The sequence below is a fragment of the Embiotoca jacksoni genome, unplaced genomic scaffold, assembly GCF_022577435.1.
Source record: "Embiotoca jacksoni isolate LCO1_2020_lvr unplaced genomic scaffold, fEmbJac1.0.p SCAF_4, whole genome shotgun sequence".
Taxonomy (NCBI): domain Eukaryota; kingdom Metazoa; phylum Chordata; class Actinopteri; family Embiotocidae; genus Embiotoca; species Embiotoca jacksoni.
Genome location: NW_027185392.1, coordinates 5,119,666 through 5,136,369, shown reverse-complemented (window position 1 = coordinate 5,136,369; position 16,704 = coordinate 5,119,666). Strand labels below are relative to the sequence as shown.

At 40.7% G+C, this 16,704-nt stretch overlaps 1 protein-coding gene across 7 annotated transcripts in view; it reads left to right on the top strand.

Annotated features, from left to right (window-relative positions):
* The window catches only part of prkcaa (protein kinase C, alpha, a), a 138,955-nt gene that overhangs the window by 39,443 nt on the left and 82,808 nt on the right, over positions 1-16,704 (top strand). For all 7 annotated transcript variants that reach the window (XM_069168131.1, XM_069168129.1, XM_069168127.1 and 4 more), the window contains exon 3: positions 9,058-9,140. In XM_069168131.1, coding sequence (XP_069024232.1) covers positions 9,058-9,140 — 83 coding nt within the window. The remainder of the gene's footprint in view (positions 1-9,057; positions 9,141-16,704) is intronic.

Here is a 16,704-nt window from a genome sequence, read left to right as displayed (position 1 = left end):
CTTCAAGCTGTAATTGCATCTTGGAGGGAATGAAAGCAGCAACCACATCTGTTACACTGAGACTTTTATGTAACAACACAATGTTTGTTGTTCTTGTGTTTTTCAAGGAGATATTCCTTATCTGGTGACTTGCCTCTCGGCGAAGCCATTAGCAGCTATTCAATGATTTATATTAAAGCCCAGAGCACCGTCGCTCCTCAAAACAAGTCAGCCATGTGTGAAAAGACTTTCTTTACCTCAAAGGAGTCAGTCAGGCATTTATTAAGGGCCAGGTACCAGGGCGGCATCATCAGAAGTGTATTTCACACACACACACACACACACACACACACACACACACACACACACACACACACACACACACACACACACACACACACACACACACACACACACACACACACACACACACACACACACACACACACACACACACACACACACACACACATCACCATTAATGATGAATGCCACATTAATGATCAATGATTAATCATTACAATGCTATAGCCTATGAATGCTGATTGTAAATCATAACGAGGTTGCATGGATGCACTGTTTCCAGTTAAGACAGTGGAAGTGGATGGATGAACAGCTGCAAACAAAAGGCACCTTTCTAAGTTTGGGCGTATTTACACCTTAAACATATCACCAAAGTAATGAAATATTACCATTGGTTAGATGTACTTCACATTTGGAAAAATGATTAAGTTAACTAAATCATGGCCCGTGAACACGGTGGGTCGTGATGCACTTTGTACATTTATGTCAAGTGTAGTGAAATGCCTCTAAATACCGAAAATAATACAAACGGACATGGTTTGTGCTTGAATAAATGCACCTAATAGAAAGGGATTTGAGCCACTTGGACCTCACAAACACATTCAACTCTGCCAGAAATTTCCCACAACTGTCTGACTGAGTCATTAATGAATGTTCATACTGAAGAATATGTCCACAGATTAACAGTGGGATTTCTGAAGGTTGTTTAAGGCTCATTTTGCAGAACAGACGCACTTATGAATCACTGCATGTTTGGATTTGCTACAAGTTTCTTTCTAGTTAAGATGGATTCTTTAAATACTACTGATTTCACTTTCTCTCCTGTATGTTTTAACTGCCTACTTTACAGTATCTACTCAAAAGAAAGATTACATCATCAGTTTGCAGATAATGGCAACTGTAAACCATGTGACTTGGTATGTTAATAAAGACAGGATCAATCATTAATTATGAATATTTTCTTTGCACAGTTTGAGTGCAGCAGCTTTGGGTGTTTAGTTTCTCTTTCTTTGGAAAAGAGTCCACTTTCCCTAGATTTTGAATGTTTTCTGGTGCTAATTAAGCTTTTCCAATTACTATCATTTGAGAAACACATGAATTGTTATGTAGATATACATTCACCTGCCACTTTATTAAGTACACCTTGCTAGTATCGGGTTGGACCCCCTTTTGCCTTCAGAACTGCCTTAATTCTTCGTGGCATAGATTCAACCAGGTGCTGGAAACATTCCTCAGAGATTTTTGGTCCATATTCCCTGGTGACTGTCATTGGAGTCTAGTGAACTCATTGTCATGTTCAAGAAACCAGTTTGAGATGATTTCAGCTTTGTGATATGGCGCATTATCCTGCTGGAAATAGCCATCAGAAGATGGGTACACTGCTGCTGTAGCCCATCTGCTTCAAGGTTCGACGTATTGTGCATTCAGAGACATTTAGAATTTCAAGGGAGGCATTTCAAGTTCAATGCACTTCAAGTTCAGCTGTACTTCCTTACCTTCCTTTACATAATACCCAACACTGTCCTTCCCTTTGAGACTGCTTCTTATTCTTGGGACTACAGTGGTTTTAAATTCAGTTTTTAAAATGGACATTGACAGAATAGGGGCATGTATAGGGGCCTGTTCCTCATTCAATCCCGTTTCAGCCAGACAACAGAATACAAGATAGGAATGTTTAATTGTATCACACATCAAATCAAATCTTAATCCAATCAATTTCCAATTTCCATCCATCAGGTCTGCATTCATCCTGTTTAATTATTTTTCTTGTTCAACCTTTCCTGGCAACGGAGTTATTGTTTGGTGACAGTGGTGAAAGTGGAGTCACGTATTAAACTGGAGAAAAGAGCCCAGAGAAATAATGAAAGCTTCTCAGAGTGGGAAGAGAAGCCTGTGTTAAGGCCACCAATGGGCTGCAAGGTGTCTTTAGAGCTAAAAGCTACGGCTCTTTTTTGTTTTAGCGAGCTACCTTGGAATTAAATTTACATCTCTATGAAGCGGTGGATTTAATCATTGTCTTTTTCTCATTTCCTGCCTGTCTTCATAATAATAATAAAAAAAATCTTTAGGAAATTGCTCCTCTGAACTTGCAACCTAAAAAAGATTGGAAGAAATTGATTTTCCATAGTGTGAGTAGGAGTTGGTTTGAGCTATGTTTTCTTTGGGGGGAAAAAGTGATTGTGCTGTGCTGGAAGGCAATAAGTGATTTGAAACCCTTGTTACATTGCTGTATAATTAAATCTGTCCAGAGAATAAGGAAATGGTTTAATCAGAGGTAAAGAATATCTCCAGTTCACATAACCAACAGGACTAAAAAACCTCAACTGTGCTGTTGTCTTTGTTCAAAGATGGCCAAGCTGTAATCATACAGCTATAAGCTCACATCCCTGAAAAAATAGTCTTAGCTAACACAACCCTATTTCACATGACTTTGTGAGCTTAAGTTGCTTTATATTAAATTGTTATTCTGCAAAGACCCTGTTTTAATTCAGTAGCTCTCAATAGCAAATTTAACATAATGTCTCGGGTCAAGGCTGTCACTGGCACAAAGGGTTGTTGGGTTGTTCGTTCATCCGTCCCATTCTCATGAATTCAAAATCTTAAGAACACCGCAAGGGACATTTTTCCAATTTGGCACAATCGTTTACTTGGTCACGACGACGAACTGTTCAGATTGTGGTGGTCAAAGGTCATTGCGACCTAAAGTCTGTCCCATTATTGTGAACGGAATATTTCAAGAACGCTCTGAAGGAATTTTTTTTCAAATTTGGTTCAAATGTTCACTTGAATTTAAGAATGAAGTGACCAGATTTTGGTAGACAAAGTTTGAAAGTCAGTGTGACGTCACAAGAAAGGCTTGAGGCCATAATTTATGAACTTTTGAGCCAATTATGACAAGATGTAATGAAGTGATGACATTTTGTCCGAAAGGTAACTTTGCTGTGACACCTCAATGTTTCACATTTGGTCTGGTACTAAATTGGTGACACTGATCTTTGGTAAACACCCAAGATTTATGGCACCTAAAACTGTGGCGATTGTATCGACTCTGTTGTTGAGTTGAAAATGTGTCTGAAGCATCCGTGCTTTATAATTTGAAGCATCTTTGCAGCAACATCCATAATCAAAACAATGTCTACTGTCGACCAGGTTTATTAGCTAAGCATATGAAAACATACAAGGATTTGTTCAAGGTGTCCACTGCATATATTATGAGTCTGGATGGATATCGATGTAAATTGCAATTTCTCCTGGAGAAGCATACAACAGTGGGGTGGTAATGATAGTAATAATAGAAACGGAACACCCTGACCCTGATGTACCTAGTGTGAGAGTCTTTCTTATTCTAGTGTTTTTACTAGCTTTGCTCGATGAAAAGATTAACCAACACTCACTGCTGTTAAAATGTAATCTACATTATCCTCTCATAGTAATGCAGTTGCTACGAGTTACTATCCAGCAAGCTTGGGTTATTGCCTCCTAATGGAGTCCTTTCTTGACGATAGTCAGACATGATGTATGTGTTAACCTCTAAGTGTTGCCTTAGCACAAGACCACTGGGAGAACCGATCACAAACAGCTGAGCTCTAATGAGAGCCGTGAAGATACTGTATTCTGACCTCGTTCATCTTCGCACGGTCTCTGCTACCTCCTTTTCTGTCTCACTCCACTTCTGTAGCTCACATTTTCATCTATCTCTTTCAATTGGCTTAACAAGCACAGCCAATTCCATAACTCTCTGTGGGAAAGAATTGGGATGTCACAGAAAATAATTGCCCTCCCTTGAGGAGAAGGTTTGTGCAAAGATGCAGGAAGAGGAGAAACAAAATCGAAACAGCCCTTGAAGCATCACTGCCAATAGAGCAGATTTAAGTTCATGGCTGATCTTGATCAGATGGGGCAATCTGCTGAGTCTGTTCACCACATATGTTTTATATTTTCTGTGTAGTCGAATCAGGATGGTAAACAACTGCTTCGGTGCTTTTTGGTGATAAGATCAAACTACAACATTGTGTTCTATCTTGTATCCAATTTGTACAGCTTTAAAGCTTGTTTGAGGCGCCAAGTAGGAATTTTAAAGGAGAAATTCCCTACTGTTGATGAGGTAATGCATTAAACGCACTGAGTAGCAGTGTGTCTCTTTCTTCTTGTTAAAAAATAACAAAAAACTGGGTGGTTGTAATGAACATTGTTTGCTGCTGATGAGCATAGACTGCTAAAAGAAAAGTACAGGTACAGCACTCCATACAGGAAGTCTAGCTTCATCAGCAGAAGAGCAGAGGATTACAGTGCTCACTGTTGCATCCGGAGGCCCTTTGCTCTTGAAAATGTGAAACTCACTCCTATCACTTGTTTACTGTTGGATGAATTATGGAGGTACTGAATCACTGAAATCTATGACATGTCTGGCTTGTGGGTTGGCAGTGCTGTGAGTTATGGGTCATGGTTCATGTCAGTTATTGACTGCACTGACTGATAACTCCTAGGAGGCATGAAGGGGAAGAAGTGGCAGAGTTATGGTGGTGTGATATGTCTGTGTGCAGGGGCTGTATTGATTTACCATCATTAAAGTACCAGTGAATATCGACATGTTTGCAACATAACTGTTTTTACTGTTTAGTGCAGTGTGACAAAAATATCGGAATAGCTTTTCTTGCTTTTAATACAGATATAGTCAAAACTGGTAAATGCATTTGCAGTAGAAAATGCAGTGAATGCTGAAGCTGAAATGAGTTTCTGAAGCTGAACTGAAATTGCTGAAACGTCTGAGGAAATTCAGAAGAGGTGCAAAACTATGAAATTGAAAGATAATTTCTGAAGTAATGCTGAACATGGCTTAAATAACAGTTGAAATGCAGAACCTCCAAATTTGAAAGCCAAACCACTTATATGAAACAATATTGAATATGGCAGAACAAAATTCATAAATGCAGAATACAAACTTTGGAGCTAAAAGCTAAAGGATGTTGCTCAAAAATGCAAAATGGCAATATAAGTGAACAGTAGAACCTTGTGAGTTGAAAGCTGAAGAAAGTTGAAAGCTGAAGAAAGTTGAAAGCTGGAGGAAATTGAAAGCTGAAGGAAATTGAAAACTGGAGGAAGCTGAAAGCTGGAGGAAGTTGAAAGCTGAAGGAAGTTGCTGAAGCTGTGCAAAAAGGCAGATAAAACCCCTATGTAGAATCCAACCTTGGTAGTTAAACGCTGAAGGAATTGTTGATAACAAACAGCTAAAATGTTTGTTTACTGACAAAAACTAATCTGAACCACTGACGTAATCTGAACATGACTGTGTCTCTGTGTCAGTTAAACAGGTATATACACAAATGTCAGATCAAAGCAGTTTTAATCAGTTTCCAGCTGTGTAAAGAGACACACAGGCAGTCACCATGGAAACAGCTTCACACTTGGGGGAGAAGCCTCTCCCATTCACAGATAATGGGTTTGACTTGTGCCAAACAAGTGCCGTTTTTAGATTTTAAGAATCACCTGAAGGAGCTGAACGCAGAAATGTGTTTTTTTTTATTTTTTTAAATCCAAAAGATAAGGACAAGGGAGCAAGTTAGAAAAAAAAAAAAAGGAGACATCTGCTTATGCTCATACCTCTAACATTGCAGTCAATGGGGAGTTGGGCAGAGTTTCTACCACGTGGAGACTGATGGTTCAAAAACCTCAAGTCCGATTGTAATAATTCACATACTGGGTGAAAGCTAACCAAAATCCCTACAATTTGATGTATAAATTATGCTGGTAGAGTTAAATTGTGTGGGTGATTTGTCATATTACAGAGAAAAACTCCTGAAATTAATTCCAACCTGGTACACAAAAGTAAAATTAGCAGAACAAAAGTTGAATAATAGCTTAATTGTGCTTAAAGAGCTGAACATTTTGATATTTGAACGGTTTCAGTAGCACAAACGGTGTAGAAGTAGCAACAGGCTGAAAAATGACCAATCATTTCATTGACTCCCATGTTAAAAAAAAGCTGAATATTGAAAAAAAGTATAAATGTTTATGCGGACCCTCGCGCGCTGCACGTCGGGGATCCAGCGGGTCGGTGCCGCCGGCTCCCCGACGTGCAGCAAGCGAGGGTCCGCATATTCCCCGTTGCAGTTTTAATTTTTTTCTCGATCTCGTTCCTTATTCTTTTTTCTTTTTTTTGCCGGCTTTAACATCTTCAAAAACTCATGAAAGTTGATGCCTGACGCACGTTTCGTGAGGTTTGGAGCATCGTTTGACCTTAAACATCAACTTATGTCACAACGAAACATCAAACTTAGCTGCATCGCCCTGGCTATACTATATACAAAAATTAATTTTGGGTCACTTTTTGGACGACTGTATGACTTTTTTTTTTTTTTTTTACATTTCGGATGACATACAGTATGAATTTTTTTAGCACTTTTTGGAATATGACTTTTTTCTGAACTGACATTCATGCCTCAAGTGGGGATCGAAACCAGTTACTGAGGCAACTGCTCTAACCATCTAGCTAACTGCACCAATCATACTACAGCATGTTTTCCGAAATATGAATAGCATAGCATACTATAGCATGTCAAATATGAAAAGAAAAGTCATACTACGTTGTCCAAATTATTTACAAAAAAAGTCATACTATAGCATTCAATTTTGGGCAGTTTATAGCATGGGATTTTGGGGGATAAAGTTTTCAAGAAGACGGCCTTTATTTTTTGTTATTGACTCTTATTTTTGTTTGAGTTTTTGTGTTAGGATTTTGTTTTGTATTATTGTTTGGTATTAGTATGACTGCATTTACAATACAAACCCGAAACCGATAAACGCGCAACCGCGTGGCTGACACTGACACAGAGATTTCAGGGGAGGACAGAAAAGAGAGGCTGCGGCGTCGTCAGCTCCAGTTAGCTACTTGAAGTGGAGGAAGTGCGCGTTGTTTTCCGTTCGTCGTGATTATTATGTACAATTTGAAATTTCTGCGAGGGCGTTTCATCATTCATCATCATTTAGCAGCTGGTATTGACCCAAGCACTCTCTGTGGCCCTGTTTAACCCACGTGTTTGCCACCCACATTACAAACAAATGTATACTGAAGAAATGCCATTTGAAAATGTGATGGCAGGCTTTATGGAGAGGGATTTTCCACAATGCCAACAATGTAGTCTTCTTGATGATGCAATGTGGCTGCAAACACACAAGCCAAATTACTGAGGTGTGCAGACAGAATGTGCGCAACAAATAAGAGAAATAGTGCACCAAATAATAGTAACATAAATGTGGCCATTTTTCAGGTGCCACAAAAAAAATTCATGATTTTTTTTTTCCTGAGTATCATGACTTGTGCACAATACAAATTTTAGGGGAGGCAGCTCTGTGATAGGAGATCGTGGATAGATGCACAGGCTTTGACTCATGCCGGACTTATCTCAGATGGTGTTTGATTTGGATGGCACCTTCACTGGTCATTCCCACTTTGTTTTTGATCTCACCTGTCAATCAGTCAGACTGGATGGTTATGTTACTGCTTTCTTCTTGGATTTTCTGTTGAGAAAGTCTGAATTTCTTTGTGAATGTTCTTTTCTTTGTTTCTTCATCTGTGGACGCCATCGCAGCTCATCTTAAGTACTCAGTTATTTGCTTTTGGGTGGAGTTGTTTAAAAGGTATACAGTAAAACAGATGAGAGATGACTTGTAGATGGATGTATAAGAATAACAGTCAGAGACGATGCACGTTAGTTTTTGCTCCTCAGCTGAAACTGTAGTGAACGAAACTGTAACTGAAACCGAAAATCAAGCGAGGTTCCTTGGGAATGCATCAGCACAAATCACTAATGGAGTCTGCTCAGGGATACTCAGTGCTAAGTGAAGACTATGAAAACCACCAATGCAGATGCTTTCATCTCCTGCCGCAAGTACCCGGCCTTGAAAACATTAAGTCCTTGGAGGAAAGGGAGGGGCGCTCTGCCATATCAAAAGGAGAGAGGAGCAGAAATCACATTTATTTAAACACATTTGTTGTGAACAAGTGTCAGCCTGAACATGCAAAGAACCAATCTACATTTTCTATTCATGCTGGCAGGCTCTCACTGTTAGCCCCCCCCCTCCCCCGCCCACACACACACACACAGACACACACACACACACACACACACACACACACACACACACACTCCCTGTCTCGTCTTGGTGTGTCTTGGCTGCTTACTCGACTGCATACTACGATGTGCTCAGTGACCTGGCACTTGGACCAAGAGAATGACACAGTGGGATCTGACAGTGTTTGGGCAGATGTATTCAGTGTGTAGGCCAAGATGTGTACAATGTGGATATATACACAGCAATTGTGTCAGTCTGTGAACTTGTTTGTCTTCATTTGAGTGTGCTTTATGTGCATATATAGGTGTGTGTGTGTGTGTGTGTGTGTGTGTGTGTGTGTGTGTGTGTGTCTGCGGGGTGTCTGCCTCAGCTCCTGTCATGTCAGTGAGGAGGTGGCACTGTACTCTGCAATAAGAGCAGTCAGCAGGACTGGCCATCTGGACACATGATGAGGAGCCTTGCCCAGACATCAGACTTAAAAAAAAAAAAAAAATCCCTCAGATCTCTAATTCAGTCAGTGAACTGTCTGTCTACATATCACTCAACAATAATACACTGTATTCTAACCATGTCACTCTTTTTCTTCTCTTTGTTGTCTGTCTTTCAACATCTGTCTATGTATTTCTCTCTCTCTGAATCTCTCTCCCCACATCTCTCTTTCTCTTTCCACTCGTCTTCTCGTCCTATTTTCTTCCCCTGCAGTTTGCTGTTTTGTGGTCCACAAGAGGTGCCATGAATTAGTCACGTTCTGCTGCCCGGGGGCAGATAAGGGGCCCGACACAGATGTAAGTAACCCAAGCCCAGCTGTTGCCTGTGACATGTTTGTCGGTGGTGATTTGCCTTTTTCTTGTCATTAGACTGAAGTGTATACATCGTGGCACCCGTCTGCAGCTGCACCAACCAGACCTGCTTTTTGTTACCGCTGCCACAATATGAAGCAGCAGTCTGTAGATGGTGAGAGGAAAACAGAAACTTTCTCTACTTCTGAAAAGCATCCCTTTCAGGCACCAGGCGCTCCAAAGTGGCGATTACTTCAGTATTAGCATAATCAATGTATAGATGGTTTAATGTGATAAACTCAGCACAACAACATACATCAATTTAGTAAAAAATATATTTAGTACAAGCTTTTTGTGTCTGTTCAGATGTGAAGATAAGAGCTTTACCCTTTTATTCTGTAAGAAAATATCCAAAGAAGGCTATTCAAATGTTAAATTCAGTAGGCTCGTGCTTGAATCACAGTGGCAGCAGGTGGCTAATTCAATTCATTCATTGCCAGTGTTCCAGTCGAGTCACTGGGCGTCACTTTTAATAAAAATGATTGAAGTATTCCACTCAGTGAGTCACTGTCCCCAACCCCTCTTGAAAAACGTAATAATGCTTCCCGCAATCAAAGTCAGTATTTTTCCTGCAAACAAAACATCTTAAAAAAAAAAGCAGTCTGTGACTTCCTAACAAACTGACAGTGACCTTTATTCTCAGAGGGGTTTTCAGAGCTTACAGTATAACGCGTATAATTTCAGTTCATGCAGCATCGCTGACTTCAGAGGGAAGCCGACTGGCAGGCAATACCTCTGCCATTAACGATGACCTCATTTGGCCCGGAGACAGATGGGAAATGTAGGAGTGGGGGCTATAAACAACACACCTACATCTGTCTTGGCAAGGCCAAGCGATGCTCGCAGTGCTAGCAGCTGGTCGCCTGCAACTGTCTTAATGGATCGTGACTGAAAAGAGAAACTAGTCTCCAGATAGAAAAGTAGTGCAGATCTACTCAGCATACTTAAAATGCTGCCTTTTTTTAATGACATTATTTGCTATTTAATGGTCATAATGTTTCAATCTTTAATTAGACTATCAAAATGATTTGATCTTGTATTACACGTCGAATGAGGTCTCCCGTTCGTCTCATCATCGGCTTCTAGCACCGACTGTGCCATCAACCACTGCTTGTCAGCTGAGTGTGAAACTTCATTTACATACCTGCTGGGCATTGGTAGCCTCTCGGTGTTCTAGCAGCATGCCCTGGCCTCTGTAACTGGAGATATGTCAGTGTGTTATTCAAGACCATCAATCCAGACTCTGTAAATAGAGCACTCCACCTATGACACGAAAGCCGTAACAGAATAAAATAGTCTGAGCTGGGGGGATGTTTTATTCAAGAGTAGTAAAGGAACTTCAGACCCATCATTAGCAGGACAGCTAGCTTATAATGACCTTTGACATCGGTGTGTTTTTGTGACCTCAGTTAATTTTGTATTGCACCACCCATGAGCACACATTAATTCATTTTCATCTTAAACTGTTAATCGAATAGGAATCTGACAAGTCTGTCCACCTGTTAAAGATTGGGCTGATGCATGCTTTGCACAGTATCCACATTGCAATAATTATGATTATGATACTAATTCAGGTTTGTAGAACTCTATCAACTCACCTCCAGTGAACTTGAGCTGTTTTGCTTGACCTTGGTTAGGCTTTCCTTCAAAGCTACTTGACATTGTCACCTGTAAATACAATGTGAAACACACATTGATGCCTAAGATAAAGGGAAGTAATACATAGAAATCCCAACCAGCAAAAAGAGACTTGACAAAATTATACATATATATATATATATATACTAAATTATTGAGCCTTTTGTTAATGCAGGCTCTCAGCCGGGTTTTATGACTATAATTATGCAATTTATGTGAACACATGTCCATACCAAAATGCCTGAGTATACTTCCTTTTAATATACCTTCCTGTGCACTTACAGTAGCACTACTGTTGCCATGGGCAACCACACATATTACATTGCTTGCTGCCTCCCGGGTGTGCAGTCCAGGCAATAACTCCCTTGGCCAGCAAATATCCTGAAGATCTGCGGTTTCTAGGCTACCGGCATTTTTATGACTCACTTCTGTGTTTTATAACTCCCCTACTGGAAGTAACAAAGCATTCACAATAACTCCAACAAGAGCTACTCGATCATTTCAGCAGTAAAATCATTGCGAGCGGTTAGCCTTGGTTTGATGGGGCAAGATAACCATGAAAGCATTCTTCCTCTTCCTGTTGTTTTAGGGTCATGGGAGGCTGAAGAGGAAAAAAAATAATCGACATGGGACAATTGCTCTGTGTCGCCATTCAAGTAATTTACCACCGCACAGACAATGTCGCTGTCTTTTAGAAAACTCAATCCATCTACCAGTTTTACAAGGATTGGAGCAGATGTCTGTTGGGTCAAAGGTTTGCTGGTCAGACCACAACACAATTACTTCCAGTTGTATACAATTAGTAGGTATTAGTATCACTTACCCATGCTAGTATCAGTAAGTTGAATCAAAACACTTAGTTTAACAAAATGTTTTTGTTTGACTGCTGGGTGTAATGTTACCAGCAGCTCGAGTAAGTTCGGTGCTTTACAGGACAACACCGTCAATAATGCAGGAGCTCTTGGTTTCACTACAGGGGCTCAGCAGATGAAACTGAGAAGTCTAATGTGCCTGCGTTTGTGTGGGTGTGTGACTGCTGCATCATTGATGTCCACTTAACCAGTGCAGGACATTATGACCTGGGGCAAACTGCAAGTCTTTTTGGACTGAATTCCCCTCATTTTACACACACACACACACACACACACACACACACACACACACACACACACACACACACACACACACACACACACACACACACACACACAAACGCAACTCGCACACAACCCACACACACGCACGCACAAACAATCACAATCATATTGAGCCCCTCAGGGCTGTTCAGTACACAGATAGCTGTGACAGAACAACGGAGTTAAGCAGCAGCACAGTGCCCTTTCTGTCTTGTTTGATTGTAAACAGACAGAACTGACTTGACGGTGACAGCAGCCAGGCAGAGCTGAAACACAGATTTGAAAGGTAATGTACAGTCGCAATTTAAACGTTTGCTTTAAAATATGGTCAGATCCTCATCTGAGTTACAATTATGAACACACAATCTATTTAGACGAACTACATGTCAAGGATGCTGCATGCAAATATGAATACATCATGCCAAAGATAAAGTACAGTGGCGGTAGCATCATGATTTGGGGTTGCTTTGCTGCCTCTGGGCCTGAATGGACAGTTTGCCATCGCCAAAAGAAAAAGGAATTCCCAAATGTATCATGGTGTCCTCCAGGATAATTTTAGAGGTGTTGTCCAATAGTTAAAACTCAGTAGGTGTTGGCTGATGCAGCGGGGCAATGACATAAACATTTAAATCAGTCTGTTACGATATGGCTTCAAACAAAGAAAGTCTGTTTTTTGTGTGGCCCAGTCAGAACCCAGACCTTACCCCAGTAGAGATGCTGTGGAATGACCTTAAGAGGTTTGTTTCACACCAGACATCACCACAATAAGGCTGAGCTGAAGCATTTCTGTGAGGAAGAAAGGTTCAAAATTCCTTCTGGCACTTGTGCAGGTCTGATCCACAGACCTGTAGTTAAAGTTATTGTAGCCAAAGGAGGTTTGAACAGTTATCAATTCCAACAATACATTTATGTGTTCCACCAGAACTGGTAATGTGTTATTGTTTTGGTCAATGAAACACAAAGAAATAATATTTCATTATTAGCTACTACTCCTCGTAACTTGCCATTACAGTGTTTTCCACAATATGAACCACCGTAGTGGTATCAAAAACACAAATTTACAATCACTCACTCAATGTAGTCATGAGGTGCGACCAAGCCTGAAGTTAATCTGAGAGTAACCTAATTTGAAAATGTAATGAGTAATGCTGCAGGCAGGAGTGATCCAATATTAAAAAGGGCAAATCACACAGGAGATGGCTTTGGCAGACTCCAGCAGGTCTGTGAGAAATAGGTGTTCTGGGTACAAGGGTTGCGACACGCACTGTCTCATTACAAGGATTCTGCTTGGGAATTGAAAACAAGATTAAGCTGGAGCAGAGCTAAATTACATCATCTGTGCCACAGGCATCTTGGGTTGTCACAGGCAATGGAGCCTTTCATCTGTATTTTTAGTCCATTTCCTTGGAGCGAGGGTCCTGGCCATCTCTGTTAGACATGTCTGTTCTGGCTGCCATTTCACCATTCAGCCAGTTACTGGTGCAAAGCGGTGAGAACAGTGGAGATTAAACCCCTCTTCTGAGAGCTGGGCAGTAGTGGCCTAAAGGTTAGAGAAGGTAGCTTCAGACTTCAACGTCTTGAGAATCTTTGTGAAAGTGAAAAAGCAACTCTTGTCCTTCCTTGTCAATGCTTCTGTAGTGCCCTTGAGCAAGGCCCTCAACCTCATCTGCTAATCAACTAAAGTGGAAACTGACAAGCTTCATTAATTTGTTGTTTAACTATCGAGCAAAGTGAAAGTAATTTCAAATCAAATATGAGTTAGAATGTGTACAAAATGAATGTTTAAACCTTGAGAAGACAACCTTGTAGAAAGCCATTGTTCTTGTTTTAGAAACCTTTCAAAGGAAGAAAGAAAAGCTTCAAACTGAAGTAGAGACTTGCGATAAGGATGAGACCTTCCTGTTGCTGAACTATCAACGTAACTACATGAATAACCACTTTATTTTTTCTGTTTCTTCTGTTTGCCTGTCTAAACATGATAGACTGTGTGATGTAATGGCCTCTGTGTCAGTGTGCACACAAGTCAGCTTCCCACTCCTCACTGAACTGAATCCCAGCATATGCTTTTAGCACACGCCGCTGTGGCAGCCTTGGCAAACAAACACTGCTTCCAAGGAAATGTAGTCACAAAGAAACTTGATGCTGCATATTTGCACTTAGCGCACTGAATTTATTTTGGTGTGAGTTCTGACATGTCCTGTCAGCCCCGTCATCTTATACTGTTGTAGTAGAATGAGATTATTGTCGACTCAAGCACATAAGATGTGCACATAAAATCACACAGTGATAAGAGCCAGATGGGATTATTTCTTTGGCTGGTTATGTGAGGAGACACATAAAAGCAACTCAGGTCCTTCCACAAGGGATAGCAGAATGTATTCTACTCAGATAGTGTGTCTAATGAAGTTTGGCCTCTTTCACCAAGCTGTGTTCATTGTCATAGATGAGCCCATCCTCCAGGATGTGTTTACAAATGCTTCTGTGATGTTATTTCCTTCTTACAGTGTGTGAAGTTTTTCATCTGAAACCTGCAGTTCAGTCTCCAGATGAGCAGTTAGAAAAGAGAACAAAAAAAGCATAAAAAATGTAAGGCTGCAGTGTCATTAAAATTTACTGGGAGACTTGGGACGAAACGAGAGAGGCAGCGTGAGGATTGGCTGAGTGTTGGAGAAAGCACGAGGCAAGTTCATCTCCACTCGATGTATGGTGGTTTATTCCGAAGTTTCACCAGATTAAACAAATTGCTTCACGCTAGATTTGGTGATGTTGTGTATGCTAAAATGAAAACCAACGAAAAATGGTCCTAAAAACCCAAGGCAACCGAGCAGCCTTGCAGGTCTTCTGAAGTGCAAGTCTGCCTCTTGTCACTCCCATCCACGCCCACAGACCTCCCCTGGTGGAGGCTGCTGCCAGCAGGAGCCAAAACACTCCCTGATCTACGCTTCACTCCCTAGCGTATAACCCATATGTCTCAAACTGCCTGTGACACGATCCCGGCAGCCTGCTTAAGGGACTGACGGACTTGATGTTGGGAGGCTGGTGGGGTCCCTGTCCAATGACGGCCAGTCCTGGTCCACCAGTCCGAACCTTATCCTCAGCGTGATGCGGCTGCTTCACACTGATAGTCGCTTCTGATGTCTGATATCTTTTATCTGAAGGGAGGTGGTTGTCCAGTGTCATGTCGACTTGAAGAATCTCAGTCGACTGACAGATGACTCGATTTACCGACTTTCAGGGGCAGCCCTAGTTAAGACATTCACTATTTCTAATCATTATTTAAAGTGTTCCAACATGGAAATATGAACAATATAGGAGGGTTTTCTGAAGTGATTCTTACACAACAAACATTTGGAACAAAAATACAGCAAAGAAACAAATAAGAATTTAAATGTATGTCTGATGTGTAACCCAGTAGTAAAACTGCGCGGGTTATAGTACGTTTCCTTTGTTGTTGTCTATTTGCTAAACACAGTGTCAATCAGCCACTTCGTTCAGACGTAGTTCTCATTGGCTACATCAGGCAGTGCAGGTTTCTGATTGGAGGAGGAGGTTATGTCCCACCCCTCCAGGTAGCAGTCTGAGCGCAGAGAAGTGAAGAAGGCATTAACAGACGAGCGCGGCTCGAGTCAAAGCCCTACCTCTCTTCGACTATTTTTTTTGTGTTGAACCAAAGAGCTCTCTTTTGAACTAAACTGACTTGACTGGACCTATCGGACTAAAAAACTGTTACGACCTCAACACAGAATCATCTTAAATGTTTGGATCCAAAGAACTCTGAACTTTTTGCACTAAAGAGACCATTTCCTTTCATCACCTGTGATATTGATAACAAGTTCATAAATGTTGTGTTTTCGAGCTGCTAAGCAGTTATTGTTACTTTGAATGCACTAAGTGTTGCATATGTTGAAACCTAGAATGTGAGTGTAAATAGTTGAATGTTTTATTGTTTGTTAAAGTTGATTACACATTGCAGTTTGAACGTAACCCTACGGCTCCAGTTGATTATTGTGTCTGTTATCTCCTTACAAATGAATCTAGACACTGGTCCATAGCATATTGAGTCTTCTGTTAACCCCGTGTGGGTTACACATGCATAGGGCTGCTGAAATACTGTGACTGACTGTTAGGTCGGTTAGCATGCCAAAACCCCCATGCTCTATTAATGAACAATGCTCACATAATGTAGCTTTTCATACTTAAATAGAACAACGGTAACTCTGGTTTGGCTAGCTTGATGGAAAAGAATAGAACTGGAGGTAGAAATGTGTTGGAGCCAATCTATTCTCCAGAGAACTCGGGTTAGAAACAATTCAGGCAGATTTTAGGAAAGAAAAGAAGTGGAGGGAGAGGGAAATGGAAAGGAGATATAATTTCCAGCAAAAAAGGCAGGCAGAACAACATGAAGCAATACATAAATGCCGAGGCCACTGCAGGATTTGATTTTAAGATCTGTTTCATTTAATGCACTGCTGCATCCCCATCTGCTTGAAGATAAAGATGGGCTTTATCTGTTTGAGGCTGATTTTGCCCAGGGTTTATTGTTTTATTAACAAAAATGTCTTAAGGCTATAGTAAATTGTCAGGAAAATGGACATGATAAAGATTGCTAATTCATGAGAAATAATTTTCCCAGAATGTTAATTTTCTCATGCTGAGATTTAACTGCTTTTGGTGATAACATTTTTTTTTATAAAGTAGTTGATGTACGTTCACAACCACCATCTATCATAGCTAGA